Source organism: Vipera ursinii, assembly GCF_947247035.1.
Source record: "Vipera ursinii genome assembly, chromosome: 16".
Lineage (NCBI taxonomy): Eukaryota > Metazoa > Chordata > Lepidosauria > Squamata > Viperidae > Vipera > Vipera ursinii.
In genome coordinates, this window is record NC_139529.1 from 8,984,900 (window position 1) to 9,001,770 (window position 16,871).

The window sequence follows — 16,871 nt, forward strand, 5'->3', positions numbered from 1 at the left end:
GGTCGGGGGTCTCCAGGAGACGGGGACGAGCAGGGCCTCTGCCCGCCTCCCCCCCCCGGGGCCTTTCTGGGGGCGCCCTTCAGGGCCCCCTTTCTCCCCACTCTGCCGCCTGCAGGGCTTTGGTTTTCCAGTGAAATCTTTTTGAAGCAGCTCGTTTACAAGCCGCCTGGCACCAGAAGCCTTTTCCGTTTGAAGTGGGATTTTGTTCACAAGTCAAGAGCGACCCCCTTAAGCCGCCCACCCCCATGTGGGGCCTCCGAGCTCATCCTCTCGTTTTCAGGAACTGCTTTTCCGTGTCAGTTGAGCCAGGCTGTGTTCGCAGAACCCGCTTGCCTTGGGTGCCCTGTTAAAGGCCACACACACACACACACACACACACACACACACACACACACACACACACACAAGGCTTGTTTATGGTAATACACAAACTGAGCTCCTGAGTTTGCACATCCCTCCAGAGAGTGTCTGTCCTGTTGTGGGCAGTTATGTCACAAACCTGAACTCCTGGGCCCAGAGGCTAAATTCCTATTGTCTGTAGTTCCTCCCTTAATTTGTCAATTCCTTGCGAGAGGCCTCGGAGAAGAAAGGGGGCCTTTGCAAGAAAGACCCCCTCATGATTCTGCTAGGAACTGCCAGTCTTTGACCATCACTTGTAGGTCACTCCTGGGGAGCCAAGGAATATCCACCCCACTTTTGCATGGAAAGTAACATTCCCCCCCTTTTCATTTCAGCCTTTGGAAGTGAACCCTCTCTTCACCAGGCAAGTGGTTGTCCCCCGCCCCCCATCCAACCATTTTTGCTTTAATTGTTGGACTGTTGAGTCTGCGAAACCAACCCAGGAAACTCCCTGTAATTTAAAGTACATCACATGTTATTTACGTTTACATTTGACCAAAATGCACAAGGCGGAGTGCTGCTGCTGTGCCCTCTTTCCTGCACCCCTTAGTTTGCTCCCGGGAGGCCCGAGAGAGCAGCCCAGGTCACCCCACACACCAAGCCATTATGGGGCCTATTTGGCTGCTTGTGGCCTCTTCGCCTAAGCCAGTGGCAGGAATGGGCCGGGCCCTAATGTGGACTGTCCTTGCAAATGGGGTCAAGCCCTAATAAGCGTAACATTCAGGGCTCCAGCCGAGGACATTCTCTTCTCTCGGCATGCCTGCTCAGGTGGCGTCCAGTTGGGGTCCTGCAGGAGGAAGAGAGTGGCTTCCCTGGAGCTTGTCTGGAAGGAGGGGATTTTCTCCAGAGGCTGCGTGGTCACTTGCCCTCCAGGGAGGAACGCTGGGAGGCTCTCGTGGTTTTCTGCTCTGGCTGCCCCCAGGCCCCCTTCAAAGCTTCCCAGCCTTTCTTTTATGCCCCCTTCCATCAAGGGAGGCATCTGTTCCGCCTTGCAGCAGCTGAGCAGGCGCCCTAAGGATGAGCTGCCTCTGAATGCCCCGGACTCACACATTAGTCACAATTCTTCTAATCCACCCAGCTGAGGAGATACGGGAAGATTTCAGAGTTACTTCTCAAAAACAAGTTGAAAAAAAACCCTATTACTTTGATAGTGCAAAAAAGATACCCCACAGCATAAAAGCTTAATTGTATCCCAATACAATGCCGGCACCTATCCAAAACTATCAGGGGCAGCCTTTGCACAACACAATTAACCTGGTTATGCAGTTAACCCACGTGTGGAATTTGCGCCGTTACCACTAATCAAGCTTGTTGCGCAAACGCAGCTCTTGGCTCTTCAACTGACCTGGGGAAGCTTAGAGAGAGGACGAGGAGTTTCTCTGTTTTTGCCCCCCCTCCCACCTGATCGAGGTTTCCAAGCCAAAACCTCTGTCCTGTTTCTTTCCAGCCATGGAGGCCTTTACGGCTTCCGGTTTTATCCTCCTTGTTAATTATTCAAGGGCGGGGGAGGAACGAGAGAGCTGGGGAAGGCCTTTGGGTCCCTTTGCTGCAGCGCCATCTGCAGCTCTCCCTGTTCTTGGCTGGATCCAGTTCCAGGCCTGACAGACCATTCGGAGGGATGCTGGGAATGTCTTTATTTGCCGGTTGAATTTCTCTCTCTCCTCTGTGTGCAGGTAGAAGCTTCAGGATGCCCCTGAGCCTTTGTCTGCAGAGGTGGGCCAGTGTGACGGGTCCTAGGCCCAGATGTCAGAGGGGCTTGGTGCAACTGACAGCCCCCTACCCCGCCAAGCGCGTTGCAAGCTGGTCCCTTCCCAAGAGGTGGGCTTGAAGGCTGAAGAGAAGGGGAGACTGTAGCTGCTTGGAGCAAATGTGGGGATCCTTCTTTGCAACAAGTCGCCCCTCCGAATACTTGCAGGCAACTCTGACCTTCTAGTACCAAGCTGAGGACAGAGATATGTCTGAGACTGGTCGGTCTGGGCTCCGCCTCCACTTCTGGTGAAACAAGCTGGATGGTTGGGGCCAGGCCTCCTCCCACCTTAATTCCCCCCCAAAAAAACGTTGGGGGGAAAGGAGAAGGGGCAGCAACCCCCTTGGAGCAGCCCAGAATGAGACCTCCCACCTCAGGGTCACCGGGGCCAGGTCAGTTGCGCAAAGGGCAGGATGGAGAATGCCTGCATCCCCTCCCACTCTTCCGCAGGCTGAAAAAGCGAGGGCGAAGTGCGTGGGGGCTCAGCCTAGTCTGAACGCGGCTCCCCCCCCCGCGAGCTCCTCCCGCCCGCGCCTCGCCCTCCCCACCCGGTGCGCGGCTGCCTCGTCCGGGCAACCAAGGGCGACGCCGGCCGGTGCGCGGGGCAGCTCCGGGGAGCATGCTCAGTCCCTGCCGGCGCCCGGTGGCGGCGGGAACGCGACGGCCGGAGGGGGCACGGGAGCAGGAGGAGCCGCCGCCGGCCGGATGGAGCCGCCGCCCCCCGCCCAAGCCAGAGCCGCCCCCCGCGCCCGCCGGGGAGCCCGGGCCGGAGCCGGGCCCGAGGAGAAGGCGGCCTCGGCCTCCTGGCCAGGGAGAGGGCCGGGCGCGGCGGCCGCGCCGCGGGGCCAGGCCGGGTGGCGAGGGGGCGGCGTTGAGGAGCCGCCGGGCGAGGGGAAGGAGGCCGCTGCGCCCCCGCCTCGCCCGCGCCCGGTCACGGTGGACAGCTCCAAGGCGCGCACCTCGCTGGAGGCGCTGAAGCTCAGCCTGCGCCAGCTGCGCTGGAAGGAGGTAGGCGCGCCGGGCTCTCCTTCCGCGGGGCGCTGGGGCCACTGGGACCCCCTCGGGAGGCGGGACAGGGCGGGGAGGCCAGCGCAGCCCCGAGGCTGAGGGTGGCTCTGCTCAGAGTGCAGAGGCTCTGGTGGTCGGACGGGCTCGGAAGGACCGCAGCGCCCTTGGCCGTCCTGGCTTGGCTGCCATAGGAGTGGTAGTGCCAGGCATCTGGAGGGGCCTGGAAGGGGAAGGCTCACCCCCTCCCCTCCTCCAGAGACCGTCGGCCCCCTCCCCCCTTCCTGCAGTCCCTCCTCTTCCTTCTCAGTGTCCACAGAGCTCTTTGTGACATCACCGAGTGGTGCCAGAAAGGCCTTTGTGGTGTTGACAAGCAGGGCTGTAGGCAGGGCTAGGCGCAGGGATGGGGGGGGGGGCTTTCCTGGCTTCTTTTGGTGTGTGAAGGGTGCCCATGGCCAGAATCCCAGCAGGCCCTGGTCTCTCCCAGTCAGTGGACTCCTTTGGGTGGGCTTGGTGCTTGGAGGGGGGGTTATCTTCCTCTGGAAAATGAGGGCTGCTGGTTGAGCCCCCCTAGCCGGCCCAGGGCTGCTCAGAGCCCCAGTGCTGCCTTTCCCTAAGTTGTGTCTTCCAGAGATCCTGCGTCTGCACAGCTTTTCTCAAAATACCTAAATGGAACCAGGAGAAAAAGAAAAACAACCCACAGCAGACAAGCTCGCTCCCAAAGCTTTTCCTAAGCCTTTTGGGAAGTGGGAAATCAAAAAATCAAGGCTTGGGGCGGAAGCTGTAATATCCGTGTTTGGCAAGGAATATTTCTGTAATATTGGAGAGTGAAGCAGGAATAAATCTGGCAGAAACAGGATTTTGTGCTCACGTGATGAGTGAGCGATTGTCTTGCAAAAAGTCACTCGCAAAGGTGTGAGCAGAAGCCAGGCGCTCTGTGCTAATCCCAACGGGTGGCACTTCTCAACGGTCCCCCCAACGAATCCTTTTTGCAACAAGAATGACACCTTCACTCTCCACTGGGCTTTGCAGGGCGTTATCAAGGAATTAACATAATTAGCTTTAACTCCCAGATCCCTGGCTCGGTGCCCAGGAGAGGGGGCTCCTGCCTTTCGGAAGGCAACTGGCCGAGCATCCGTTGCGGGGGGGGGGGGGGAATATCCCTTGAACTTGTGTGTTACTTTCAGAAAGGGCTGGCCATTCATTTATACATCCGGTGTGCAATTTTCTGCATCACACACTCCTCTGCTGTTGCACACGCCTGGAAAGGCTGAGGTTTTCAAGCTTCCATTTTTCTTTATAAGCTCAAGCATCTAGTCCTCATGTTTCACCAACACTTCATTGATATATAGTTACTTTCTGCACGGTTATATGGATGGCATTGGTCCTTTCTGCACCTCGAACCATCAGTCTCCGAGTCTCCCTTGCTGCCAGGGGTGGCGGTGGTCAACTTGGCACCTTTTTCTCTTGTCCCTTCTGGCCAGCAAGTGAGTTCAGGCATCTTTCTTCCTGACGTCCTCTTAGCCCAGTTGTCCAGTCTCTATTTCCCACTCTGCAGGGCTGGGAAGGATGGGAGGCGAGGCTGAAGACACTTGGAAGGCAGCATGTTGGGGGGCGGGAAACCCCCAATTGCATCCCAGGTGCCTGTGGGGCAGAGGAAGAGGGGGGCTCTTGCTGGCTTCTTTTCCTGCAAACAAATCTTCCACAGATTTTGCTTCCCTGCCCACCTCATCCCCCTGCACCCCCCCCCCCCGGTCTCAAGGCACCAGGCAATGAGTCACAGACCCCCCTTCTCCGTGGCTGCTGTTGTCAGTTGTGGGTGCCACCCTGCCCCATTAAGCAGGGGAGAAGGAAAGCACGTGCACAATTAGCGCGTTAATTAATTGTTTTCTCTCTCTCCAGAGCTGGCTGTTGATGAAGCTGAGGTTTTTCAGGCTTTTCTTTCACTAGAAAAAGGAAGGAAGGAAAGGCACAATGTCAGAGCCATCTTTGCAACCCCCTGCCCTCTTCCCCCCGCCCATCTTTGACCATTTATGCCTGCCTGGACTCTGGCTAACTGGTCTCTTTTTGTGTTCTTCCCTTCTGCTGTGTCCAGTTTCCGTTTGGCCGCCGTTTGCCCTGCGACATCTATTGGCACGCCGTCTCCTTTCACGACAATGCCATTTATTCGGGACAAGTCAACAAGTTTCCAGGTATCTGACCTTTGGTGAGAACTGGGGCTGGCTTGTCTAAGGAAAAAGGGATGCCAAAAAGCCCAGCCCACCCGGGACCCCCTCTGCTGAACACCTGGATGCCTCACAGCTCCGATGTTTCTTGGCCCTCCTTAGCCCGAGATCAAAAACAAGGATGCTTCATCTACTCTAAAATTGTCTAACATTTAGTCTACTCAGAAGTGGTCCAAAGCCAACTGCCACCTCTTCTCTCTTAAACCTGGTCTTACGTCTGCAGGTAGCCTCCTGCTGCCATTTTTCAAGAGAGGAGAAAACATTTGTTAAAATGTTTTTAAAACCGATAAAGGGCTGAAATGAGGGCTCCTCGCTGCTCTCTGAGCTTGGTTGTTTTCTTGCAGACGTTTCATTACCCAACTAGGCTAGGAGGGAGGGGTCGAGTGCTAGAACAGAGAGCAAACCCCACTCCCTTCTAGCACTGATGATGTTACCTACTTGGGTAAGGAAACGCCTACAGGAAAACAAGCCAGCTCGGAGAGGATCAAGAGCACCTCCCAATATTTTAAATGCCTGTCACTGAATGCTCTCCGCTCTCTAAAGTCCTTTGAGGCTTGGTCCTTGTGGTGGATGCATATTTTAATGGGACAAACTGGAAACAATATGATAATGGGGCTGGTTTCTGGGTGAAAGCCATGCCCAAATAAATATTTGCTGTTACTTGATTTTGCTGAAAAACATACGCCTCCCTCAGGGGACCAGTCAAAGCGGTCCCATCTCTTTTCTCTGCCAAGAGAGATTTCTGGATCCTTTGGGCAGTTTATAAGGTTGCTTAAACAGTCAAACAATCGATAAAATATAAAATAGATGACTAGGTTGGGCAGCAAGGAAAGTAATAAAAAGGCAGAAGAGCCAGGATCCGTCTCTAGGGCAGAGATTGAATCTCAGGGCTGGGAACGGCCCCTTTGATGTGAGCATCTTCTCCAGCGCTTGGCTGGGCCTTCTGGGTTGGCGCATCTCAGTGGGCAGCTGCCCTTGCCAAGCTCCTTCCTCTGCCCGCCAGGCATGACTGAAATGGCACGGAAGGTGAACCTGAGTCGCGCCATGAGAACGATGCAGGAGCTTTTCCCCGAAGAGTATAATTTCTATCCCCGTTCCTGGATCCTCCCGGAGGAGTTTGCCATCTTTCTCACCGAGGTAGGTGGGGGCTCTTTGAGTTCTGCTGCAAATATCCACCAAGGAATCGGGGATCTTCCATTGTGCCCACATCTGCCACGGCCTCTGACTGAGGCTGGGCCCATAATTTGCAGCCAGGGACTTTCTCGGGTTTTCCTAGAAGACGTTTTGCCTCTCATGCAAGAAGCTCCTTCAGTTCTTCAGTTCAGAGGTGAAGAAGCTTCTTGGATGAGAAGCGAAACCTCTTCAAGGAAAGACAAGGCCAGTCCAGCTGCAAAAGCACCTTTGGGGCACCAGACGGAGGTCCTTGGCTGTCTAAGAAGGGGATTAAATGGGATCTGCCCCAAAGCTGACTTAAGCATAATTGGGCAGGGGGGAAAGGCCTGCAAGTAGGCTCCTCCTCTTGCTTCCCTGGCAGGTGAACCTGATGAAGGAGAACAACCCCAGGTGGAAACCCACCTTTATCGTGAAGCCTGACGGCGGCTGTCAGGGGGACGGGATCTACCTCGTGAAGGACCCCACGGAGATCCGGCTGGTGGGCAACCTGCAGAGCAGGCCGGCCGTGGTCCAGGAGTACGTGTCCAAGCCCTTCCTGATCGACAAGCTGAAGTTTGACATTCGTCTGTACGTCCTGCTCAGGTCCCTGGATCCCCTGGAGGTCTACGTGGCCAAGGATGGGCTCTGCCGGTTTTGCACGGAGCCCTACCAGGAGCCGGCCCTGAAGAACCTCCACCAGGTCTACATGCACCTGACCAACTACTCCCTCAACATCCACAGCGGGAATTTTGTCCACTCGGACAGCGGCAACACCGGCAGCAAACGGACGTTTTCCAGCATCCTGGCCAAGCTGTCTTCCGGCGGCGTCAACATCCGGAAAGTTTGGTCCGACATCGTTTCGTTGGTCATCAAGACCGTGATCGCCATCGTGCCCGAGCTGAAGGTCTTTTACCAGTCTGACATCCCAGCGGGCAGACCGGGGCCATCCTGCTTTCAGGTGAGTGCTGGATTTCCAAAGTGGGTTGAGAGGACTTGCGAATCGACTGGGGGCCGGGGGGGGGGGTCCAGAGGGAAGAGGTTTGCATATTTTTATTCAATTATCCAATCTATTGGCTGACCATCTTACCCCCGGGTAACTCTGGGCATCTTACAATATTAAAAAACAAAAGCATGCAAATAAAATATTTCAAAAGTGTAACTAGACGGTAGCTCAAAGATGGGGGGAGGGAGGGAGGGAGTAGGTTGAGCAGGAGGGGAGGTGGGACCTGATATTAATCTACCAAACCCCATGGGGGGCTCTGGGGGCTCCTCTCCTAATTCTTGCTGCTCGGCGGATGGACACCCGCAGAGCCACAGCAGGCCTCAGCGCCCAGTCTTTGGGGGAGCCCTCCTCAGTACCCCCTTACTCCTAGGGGGTCAAACTGAGCAAAACGCCAGGGATTTGGGGGGGTCCCTTCCATCCCCGTGGGTCCCATCTGGGATTTTGTACCCCGGAGAGTCTGAAGGGGAGCTTGGAAATGGTTTCGCTCTGTTCTTTGGTTTCTTGGAAAGCTTTGTTGCTTTCTCTCCTCCAAAGATTTTAGGGTTTGACATCTTGCTGATGAAGAACCTGAAGCCCATCTTGCTGGAAGTCAACGCCAACCCAAGTATGAAGATTGAGCATGAACAAGAGGTGGGCACCTGGTCTGGCCACCCTCCGGCCTCTTTCTCTCCCTGGGAAGACGGGAGGGGGGCCCTCCATGCCTCCCGGGCCCCAAATGCTCCAGGGCATCTCAATCAATCAATCAATCAGAATAGAGCTGGAAGGGACCCTGGAGGTCTTCTAGTCCAGCCCTCTCCTCAAGCAGGAGTCCCCGTGTCATTGCAGACAAGTGGCTGTCCGGTCTCTTCTTAAAAACCTCGAGTGATGAAGCACCCACAATGTCTGAAGCCAGCGTCTGTTCAGTTGGCTGGCTGCCCCCTCCCTCAAACACCCCTTGGAAGTATTTTAACCTTGGAATAAAGTGAAAAAAATAATAATTCTAAATTAAAAAAAACCTCTGGCTGGAAGGGAAAAGCTGACTTTTGAGCCTCTCTGCCAGTTGTTGGGATGGGCTTCTGTGATCAGCTTCTCTTCTGGATTTTCCAGGTTTCTCCGGGAGTGACGGAATACGTCCCCAGTCCGGTCGATGAAGAAGTCAAAGTGGCCATTATCCGGGACACCCTCCGGTTGGTGGATCCTCACAAGAAGCAGCAGCAGCAGCGGCAGGAGCTGGGGGAGCAGGCTTCGTAAGTGGGGTCTGATGGGGTTTTTTGTGATCTCGTGGGGGGGGTCTTCCTGTGGGGGTGTCTGCCCTCCATATCTGGACTGTGGATTTCGGAGGTCGTTTGATGACTCAGCTGCTACTGATTTTACCATCAGTGCTTGGCAGGAAGAGAGAATTTAGAATGTTAGAAAACTTTTTTTGAAAAGCTGGGATTCAGTGTGAAAACAGCTGGCTCACTTGGCACAATGCCTGGAGCTGTCTGCCAGTCTGCACCGGGCCTCTCCTGCCTTTAGAGAGAGAGAGACGGGCACCCAGGAAGCCTCTGTGCCTCCTTGGGGGGGGGGGGTTGCCTGCCTGCGCTGCTCAGGCCCGATGGGGCAGGGGCTCTGTTAGGTGGGGACATTCAGTGAACGTGGGCATCCTTTGCGGAGAGTTTGGGGTCTCCCTCTTGAACGACAGAGCTGAACCGGTGGAAGTGGCCGACAAGGACAGCTTCCTTGAGGAGGAGCTGCAGAACGAGCCCGAGTTGGGGGAGAGCCCCCCGCCGGAAGCCGAGCCCCCCGCCCTCTGCCTAAAGGAGGTCTTCCCCAAGTACGCCAAGCGGTTCAGCTACCTGCGGCTGGTGGAGCGGATCGCCGCCCTCTTCCTCCGCTTCCTGGGGGTGAAGGGGACCACCAAGCTGGGGCCCACCGGCTTCCGGACGTTCATAAGGTGAGGGGGGCTGGAGGGAGGGGGCTTTCCCAGCACCGTCTCCCCTTTCCTTCAAGATGCAGAAGGGCGTTTGTTCCTCTGGACTGCATCTCCCATGAGCCCCAGTTAATGTGGCCTGAGGATGATGGTCATCCTTGAGGCCTTTCTGCTTTGTCTCTCTCTCTCTCTGTGGTGCCCCATACCTCGAGTTCCAGATGCTGTCCATCAGAGAAAATGAGGACCCCCATCCCGTAATAACATTGTTTCCTCCTCCCCAGGAACAGCAAGATCAGCAACAGCGGCTTCAGCATGGCTGCGGGGGACATCCTCTACATTGACATCACCCGGCGGGGCATCGGGCTCAGCACGGACCAGCGCGAGGCGGGTGAGTCTGCCACCAGGCCCCTGATGAGGGTATCTTTAGATCCATCGCTAAGAAATAATCCACAGTAGCGGGTTACGTCCGTGACAAAAGTAGCATTTGGATGGATGCACAAAATAAAATCCATTTTGGGGGAAAAAGAGCCTTTGTGTCAAGAGGAGTCCACCCCCCCCTTCATGGGGAGGGGGGGGGCTCCTCTCTGAGGATTTAATATGCGATCTGGATTACACAGAAGCGTCTCAACAGGAAGCCACACGCATTCCTTGAGCATCTGGGACCCTGAGTTAATTGTCAGGTTTTATTAAAAATTGTAATGGATGGGATTTATTTTAATATCCACCAAGCCGCTCTCCGTGCCAGGCGACGGGAAGGAGGCTGTGGGCAGCTCCAGGGATCCCGGTAAAAGCCCCGTTTCCTTGCCGGAGGCAGCGGCAGAGAAGAGCTTTTCCTGCGGGAAGCCGAGAGGGGGGAGGACCTGATTTATTTCCGCCCGCCCCCTCCCCTTCCCAGGAGCTGGCCAGGCAGCCTCAGAATCCAGCCTCCAGCGCTCGCCCTGAGCCACGTGGGGATCAGGCCTCACCGCCCCCCAAAGCCCCTCTTTGCGTGCCAGGATGGAGCGGGAGGGAGCTCCGCAGATGGGCCAGGGTGGTGCCAGCCGCTGCCCACCTCCCACAAGGCCTGAGGGGTCCCCGGTCTGCCTTCCCTGTTGGACGGTCCCAGCTCCTCCAAAGCGGCCTTTGAGGGGGCCATGACAAGAAGCTTCAGGGCTTGGTGATGGTCCATCTTTGGCACCTTCACCTCCAACTGAGTGAAACTTCTAACCGATGCTGGCTGCCCCACTGTGGGTTGGGTTATTGACCCGCTAAATGTCATAAACCCTGGCGAACTCAGGGCTCCTCCTTGCTCCCCTCCCCTCCTCCTCCCCCCAGGAATGAGCCTCCCAGCCTTCGTGGAAGCGGTTTGCTTCCTGGCCCAGAGGAGATACAAGTCGCTGTCGCTTCACGAGCAGGTGGAGCTTCTCCTCGACTTCTGCGAGTACAACCTGGCTGTCCTGGACGAGAAGCGCCTGGCCTGCAGCCGAAGCCTCTCCGGCACCCGAGCCACCCTGGTCACCTGCCCCCAAGACCGCCTGCAGCTCAGCCCCAGCACGCCCGGCTCGGCTGCCTTCCAGAGGAGCCAGTCGACAAGACTGCAGGAGCTGCCAGCCTTGAAGAGGACATCCTTCGCTGGGAGGACATGAAGGTCTCACCGGCCTGATGCCCAGCCTGTGCCGCAGGAAGGGGGGCTGTACCCAGCCCCCCCAAGACACATTGGGGGGGCTGCCTGGCTTGACCGATGCTGCCCAGCCAAACTCCTCCTGGCAGGGCCTGTTGATGCATCGCCAGAGCCGAGGGGCAAGTGGCTCCTGGATCAAAGCAGCTCTTCTCCAGCCATGCAGGGCTGCCTGCTTTGCCTTGGGCCCAGCGAGGAGCCCCTTGCCCCAGGGTCCGTGGGCTGGTGGGGGAGTTAGGTGGGAGGGGGAGACGTTATGAGATTGGTGGTGCACAAAAGGTAGAAATGATGAAGAGTTTAACTTACGCTGAACTAAAATCCTATTTATGTATGCCAGCTGCTTTGCAAGCGTTGTCTTCATTGGGAGGGGCCCAGGGGGGAGGCGGCATGGGGATGCTTGGGTTGCATGAAGGGGGGAATCCCCCATCCAGATGTGGAGCTGCCTGCCACTCACAAGGAACCGGGGGCTTTCCCCCTCTGTCCAGTAAGGGGCCCTCACAGCAAAGCCTGTTCCTCTCCAGGGCCTGACCAGGTGGCAGGACTGGGTGTTGGTCCTCCTCCTGGCGAAGGCATCCCGACTTTCTTGGAGAACAACCCTCTTAATTCCCTGAAAAGCTCATTTTTGAAAGTAAGCGATCCAGTTGATTAAACACAGATCCTTAACTTGGCCCTTGCTTCCTTCTTGAGGAAAAAGCTCTCTTGCGGCCAGAATTTTGGATTTTAACTTTATCAGCATCTCTTGACCAGACTCCGCTATACCCAAATTTCTTTGATCTATGCCAGGCAATAATATATAACCAACAGCAAAATAAGTTTGCAGGCTTGTTCAATTTTTTTATTTGGATCTGCACAAAGAGAAAACTAACACACGTACTGCATTTTTTAAAAAAGATCCTCAGAAATGCTATGCAGAAGATGAAAACTAGACAGTGTTTATTTGTAAACATAAGGGATCTCTGTAGCAACTGGAGGAAAAGCCAGAGGGTCCCCAATCCTCCGGCAGCTTCCTCTTACGATGAAAAATGGAGGAAACCAAGAAGATTCTGGAGGTTTTCTGTTACACAGAGGAAGTGCACACGCACATATGCCCTTCCTTTCTGGAGTAGAGCAGCACGGAAATGCCAGTCATAATTTTTTTTAAAAAAAATTGCCCAATTCCTCCGAAGAATCGGCCGTGTCTGTTCTAAGGGGTGAGAATCGGGACCCCTTGGGTCTGAGAGGGCTGCCACAGGCGGTTTGAACGCCTGGGAGTGTTGCAGGCAGGCAGGGGGCTTCCTTGGGGCAGGACAATGCGGGCAGCAGTCTCAGCCCCACTCCTGGCCCTGCAAAGCAGGCATTAAAGAGCACCCTTTCCCAGAGGGGATGTCGCAAACGCCTCCCGCTGGCGTTGAGGCCAGAAAGGCCTCGGGCTGCTTGCAGAGAGAGCTGGCCGGCTCTGCCCGGGCTCTTCTGCAGCCCTCCCGGTGGGAGACCTCCCCTTTCCCCAGCCTCTTGGAGGGCGGGGGCAAATGCCCCAGGAAGAGGCAATTGGTGTCCAGAGGCTAAATAAAGGTGGAATCCAGCTGGTCGCTGTCCTTGGTACTTTCTGCCCGGGCACCAAAGAGCTGCTTGATGAGGGCCGACTTTTCCTGCTCCAGCTGGGTGATCCGCTGGCCTTTGTCCGTCACCTCCTGGGGGCCAAGGCTGCATTAGCAAAGTGGCCAGTTGGGGCCTCCCCCTGCCCCCCCCAGAAAGAGGTGGGTGTAAGGGGGCTTCTGCTCCCCGCTGACCTTGGTGAGGAGCCTGTTCTGTTCTTTCAACATGTTGATGGTCTGCTGTGGCCCTGCGTACAGGGAGGGGCCCAGCAGAGTGGCAGGTGGGCTGTGCGAGGCGGTGGTGGGGCTCGCGTTCCCAGGCTGAAGGGAAAGTGGGCTTAGTGAAAAGCACATAGCAGGTTTCTAGTCCGTGCAAATGCCGGCCAAGTATATTTTATTTTATTTGTGCAAACTTGCCCCTCTTCCAATCCCAATTTCCCCCCCCACAAGGGGCTCCTTACCTCTGCAGAGATGGAGAACAGCTGCCAGAGGCACCGGTTCAGCTCCTGCACGTGCGGGAAGAGTTGGCTGAGCTGCACCCGGCTTCCCTCGTCCTGCTGAGGAAAAGGGGAGGGGTCGGCGTTTGGGCCACCACTGGCTGTCCAGCCCTCCCCTGCGGGTGTGTGTGCGTGTGTGATGGTTCCAGGGTCCCCAACCTGCCTCCTGTCCTCACCTGGCGACCTTTGCTGCGTGCCAGCTGCTTCTGGCGCCCCTGCAGGCGGTGGAGCTGATGGTGGTACCAGCTGCGGGCCTCCTCCACCAGCTCCAGCCCCTGCAGCAGGAAGTCCTTGTCCTTCTCCAGCTCCTTCATCTGCTTCAGCTGCCAGCCAGGGAGAAAGAAAGGGCATCAGCGGGCATGACGGCTGGGCACACTCTGGATGCCTCGGACTACGGCTCCCATCGCTCCCAAGGCTCCACCGGGGGAGGCAGCCCAAGTCAGAGAGCCTGCCAGGGGGGCATCCCTCCGCCTCGCCAGCTCTGCCGCCAGGCAGGGCAGGGCACGGAGGGCACAAGAGTCCCGCTGGGCAGACGCGTGAGTACCATCTCACAATCCACTCCGTGGGCGATGGTGTGTCTCCGCCGTTCCCCTCGGGTGCTCGGATGCCTCCGGGGCTCCACACAGGGACCCTCGCTTCCCAGCTGCTCTGCCGGCTCTCCTGCTGCAGGGGGGAGGAGGAGGGGGTCCCACGTTAAGACGGAGGGGGTGGGGGTGTTCCTCGGGAAACCCCCCGCCCACAAGGACCCGGCTCCTTCGCTCCTTCCTTCGCCCACCTGCTTTCTTGCCCTGCTGCTCCGCCCGCCCGCCCTTGCTGCTCCGCTCCAGGCTCCGAGGGGCGCCGCCGCCCGCCCCAGCGCCCCGTTTCAGCGCCGGCGGCGGGGGCGCGGCGGCGGCGGCGGCGGGCTCGGGGGCCGGGTCTCCCTGCCCGGGGCCCAGCAGCGCCAGGCGCAGCCCCAGCACGAAGCGCTCGAAGGTCAGGTAGCCGCTGGGCGGGGCGGCCCGGCGCAGCCCCTCCAGCACCCCCGCGGGCAGCGGCCCCGCCTCGCCGCCCGGCTGCAGCCAGCGGGACTCGATCTCGCGGAGGTGCACGCGGCCCCGCCGCCGCTCGTCCAGGATGTCGTAGAGCGGGCGCAGGCTGCGCAGGAAGGCGGCGGGCAGCCCCGAGGACGCGCGCTCCGGCGCCATCGCCGCCCGCCGCCGAGGAAGGGGCTCCCGTGACGTCAGCCGCCCGCCCCGCCGATTGGCCGCCCGCCCCGGCCCCGCACGCCCATTGGCCGAGCCGCCGCGCCCGCCCGTTTGATTTCGCGGCGGGAAGGGGCGGCCGCGGCTCTCCACTCCTCCCGGGCCCGCCCCGACGGCCCGCCTGCCCGGACGGGGCGGGACCGCGGCCGAGCCCAGCAGCCCAGCGGCCTCCTCGCCAGGGCGCGCGGGGCATCGGGTCCGCGCCACCGCTGGGCTCCCCCTCCGGCCGCCGCGCCGGGCCATGGGGCCCCCGGGAGAGGAGCTGCGCGGCCGGCTGGAGCGCGCCGGGCAGCGCCACCTGCTGCGCTTCTGGGCCGAGCTGGGGCCGGGGCCGCGGGAGGCGCTGCTGGCGCCGCTGGCCCCGCTGGCGCCCGAGGAGCTGGCCGAGCACTGCCGCCGGGCGGCCCAGGCCCGCGCCCGCCGAGAACGGCCCGGCCCGGAGCGGCTGGACGGCCGCATGGAGCCCCTCCCGCCCGAGGCGCTGGGCGGCGTCCGCGGCGGCGACCCGGCGGCTCTGCAGCGCTGGGAGCAGGAAGGTGGGCGCGCCCCGCGAGCTGGCCCGTCTCCTGGGGCGCCTGGCTAGGCGCTGTGCCCACCCCGGGGCACAGGGAGCTGAAGGCGGGGGGAGGACGGGTTGTCTCTGGTGCCAGCTGTCCCTTCTATCCTGCAGGCCTCCGCCAGATCTCCCAGGGCACGGTGGCGGTGCTGCTGCTGGCGGGCGGGCAAGGGACGCGCCTGGGGGTGCCCTACCCCAAGGGCATGTTTGACGTGGGCCTGCCCAGCCACAAGACCCTCTACCAGATCCAGGCGGAGAGGATCCGCAAGGTGGAGCAGCTGGCCGGCGAGAAGTTCGGCTCACGGACCGTGGTTCCCTGGTGGGTCCCGGGGCTCTTGATGGCTTAAGCGGTGGCCGAAAGGGATCTGGTGGGAAATCCACTAACGCCGGCGATCTGGATGTCTTTCTCTTGCAGGTACATCATGACCAGTGAGTTCACTCTGGGGCCGACGGAGAAATTCTTCCAGGATCATAATTATTTCAACCTGGACAAGTCAAACGTGATCATGTTTGAGCAGAGAATGCTGCCGGCTGTTACCTTCGATGGGAAGGTGATCCTGGAGGAGAAGGGCAAGATCGCCATGGCGCCAGGTGTGTGGCTCTTTTCCAGAGCTGGGTGGGCCTTCCTGAACTTTGGAAACTGCCCTTTCTGAGTATTATATTTGGTATGAATTTCATATATTGAGCCACCTGGAATAATGGACGCACGGTTGCAGGGAGCTGAAGATGAATGGGAACGTCTTTGGCGATGGGTGGAAAGCCCTTGCTTATTCCCGTGTTGCAGATGGCAACGGTGGCTTGTACCGCGCCCTGGTGGACCACAAGATCCTGGAGGACATGCAGCGACGGGGCGTCCAGTTCATCCACGTCTACTGTGTGGACAACATCCTGGTCAAAATGGCGGACCCCGTCTTCATCGGCTTTTGCGTCTCGAAAGGGGCTGATTGTGGTGCCAAGGTGACAAAGGGGGTGGTGCAGCCTTTGCTGGGCTTCTTCGATGCCGAATCTCCCGAAATGAATGAGCTCTTAATGCTGCCTTTGCAGGTGGTGGAGAAAGCCCACCCCGCCGAGCCTGTGGGGGGCCGTGTGTCGCGTGGACGGAGCCTTTCAGGTGGTGGAGTACAGCGAGATCGCTGTGGAAACGGCCGAGAAACGGGGCCCTGACGGCCGCTTGACCTACTGGGCAGGAAACATCTGCAACCATTTTTTCAGCCTTGATTTCCTGCGGGAGGTAGCGGCGTAAGTTCCCCTGGCCCACGTCAGCACCCAGGGCTCCCGAGGCGGGGCGAGCTTGCCGGGAGCGAAAACAATGGGGAAGAGGGGAAAGGGATTCTTGGTGCCCCACTGGGTGCAGGAAGGATCTTGGGTCAGCAGGGCGGAGGGCAGAGCTCTCGCTGCCTTTAATCTGGGCATCAACGGCTGTTGGAGGCGGTTTCAGTGCTCTGCCAAACCGCCGGTCAAGCTGAGGATGATTCAGAAGGAGAAGAAACTCGCTCTGCCCGAGCAAACTACGGAAACGCCTCCCAATATTAAAATTATGAAACGGTTTCCAGAAAGTCGCCAAAAATCACATCCCGAGTCACGAGAAAGTTTTCTCTTTTTGTTCATCCTGAACAGCCAGCTCAATGCCAGCTCTTTTCCCTTCCACGGTTGAAAAAAGCTTCCAGACCGCATGGGAGTAAATTGGGGGCGAAATTCCCGCGGCAGCTGCTCCTGCTGCTTCCTGGTGTGGGGAGGCCGCAGCTGGGCTGAGGGTGGTCCTGGCCCGCTTTGAGGCTTCCTGAAGGCAGTTTGGGGAGGGGGAAGCCCCCACTGATGGGGGCTGTTCTCTCCTCCCCAGGCGATTCGAGTCGCAGCTGAAACCCCACGTGGCCATCAAGAAAGTGCCTTACGTTGACGAGGAGGGCAACCCGGTACAGCC

General features: G+C 58.4%; 3 protein-coding genes and 1 long non-coding RNA gene across 6 annotated transcripts in view; 3 read left to right on the forward strand and 1 right to left on the reverse strand.

The window, feature by feature from the left end:
- The first annotated feature begins 146 nt into the window (after window positions 1-146).
- LOC310647819 lies at window positions 147-3,011 on the forward strand. Its single transcript, XR_014493949.1, has 3 exons — window positions 147-295; window positions 735-767; window positions 2,077-3,011. It is a non-coding gene; the product is annotated as an uncharacterized lncRNA (long non-coding RNA).
- Window positions 3,012-5,248: 2,237 nt separating this feature from the next.
- On the forward strand, window positions 5,249-11,290 carry TTLL11 (tubulin tyrosine ligase like 11). Its single transcript, XM_083375357.1, is given in 9 exon segments — window positions 5,249-5,343; window positions 6,380-6,513; window positions 6,911-7,486; window positions 8,066-8,161; window positions 8,618-8,757; window positions 9,195-9,446; window positions 9,704-9,810; window positions 10,737-10,989; window positions 10,991-11,290. Coding segments are annotated over 8 exon segments (1,584 nt in total). The 5' UTR covers window positions 5,249-5,343; window positions 6,380-6,381; the 3' UTR covers window positions 11,019-11,290.
- A 611-nt stretch (window positions 11,291-11,901) lies between these two features.
- SAPCD2 (suppressor APC domain containing 2) lies at window positions 11,902-14,925 on the reverse strand. Of its 3 annotated transcripts, none has more exons than XM_083375421.1 (6): window positions 13,926-14,925; window positions 13,703-13,813; window positions 13,327-13,473; window positions 13,115-13,207; window positions 12,849-12,974; window positions 11,902-12,749 (listed from the first exon to the last, which is right to left on the reverse strand). In XM_083375421.1, exons 1-6 carry the CDS (start codon window positions 14,851-14,853, stop codon window positions 12,217-12,219), a joined length of 1,938 nt encoding a protein of 645 aa, XP_083231547.1. In that variant the 5' UTR covers window positions 14,854-14,925; the 3' UTR covers window positions 11,902-12,216. The 3 variants fall into 3 exon arrangements, with proteins under 3 accessions (XP_083231547.1, XP_083231548.1, XP_083231549.1); XM_083375422.1 differs by having other exon boundaries at window positions 12,380-12,749; window positions 13,695-13,813; XM_083375423.1 differs by lacking the exon at window positions 12,849-12,974 and having other exon boundaries at window positions 12,380-12,749; window positions 13,695-13,813.
- A 1,334-nt stretch (window positions 14,926-16,259) lies between these two features.
- MAN1B1 (mannosidase alpha class 1B member 1) overlaps window positions 16,260-16,871 on the forward strand; it is a gene marked incomplete at its 5' end in the record, with an annotated part of 6,634 nt that continues 6,022 nt past the window's right edge. Inside the window, 2 exons of the mRNA XM_083374887.1 lie at window positions 16,260-16,495; window positions 16,791-16,855. Coding sequence (XP_083231013.1) covers window positions 16,260-16,495; window positions 16,791-16,855 — 301 coding nt within the window. The remainder of the gene's footprint in view (window positions 16,496-16,790; window positions 16,856-16,871) is intronic.

Coding starts and splice junctions, on each gene's coding strand:
- SAPCD2 (XM_083375421.1), bottom strand. CDS start 14,853: ATGCGGCCGTCCAGCCGCTCCGGGCCGGGCCGTTCTCGGCGGGCGCGG. Junction 13,208..13,326: donor CACGCAGCAAAGGTCGCCAG/GTGAGGACAGGA, acceptor TTTCCTCAGCAG/GACGAGGGAAGCCGGGTGCA. Junction 12,750..12,848: donor AGAACAGGCTCCTCACCAAG/GTCAGCGGGGAG, acceptor CTTGGCCCCCAG/GAGGTGACGGACAAAGGCCA.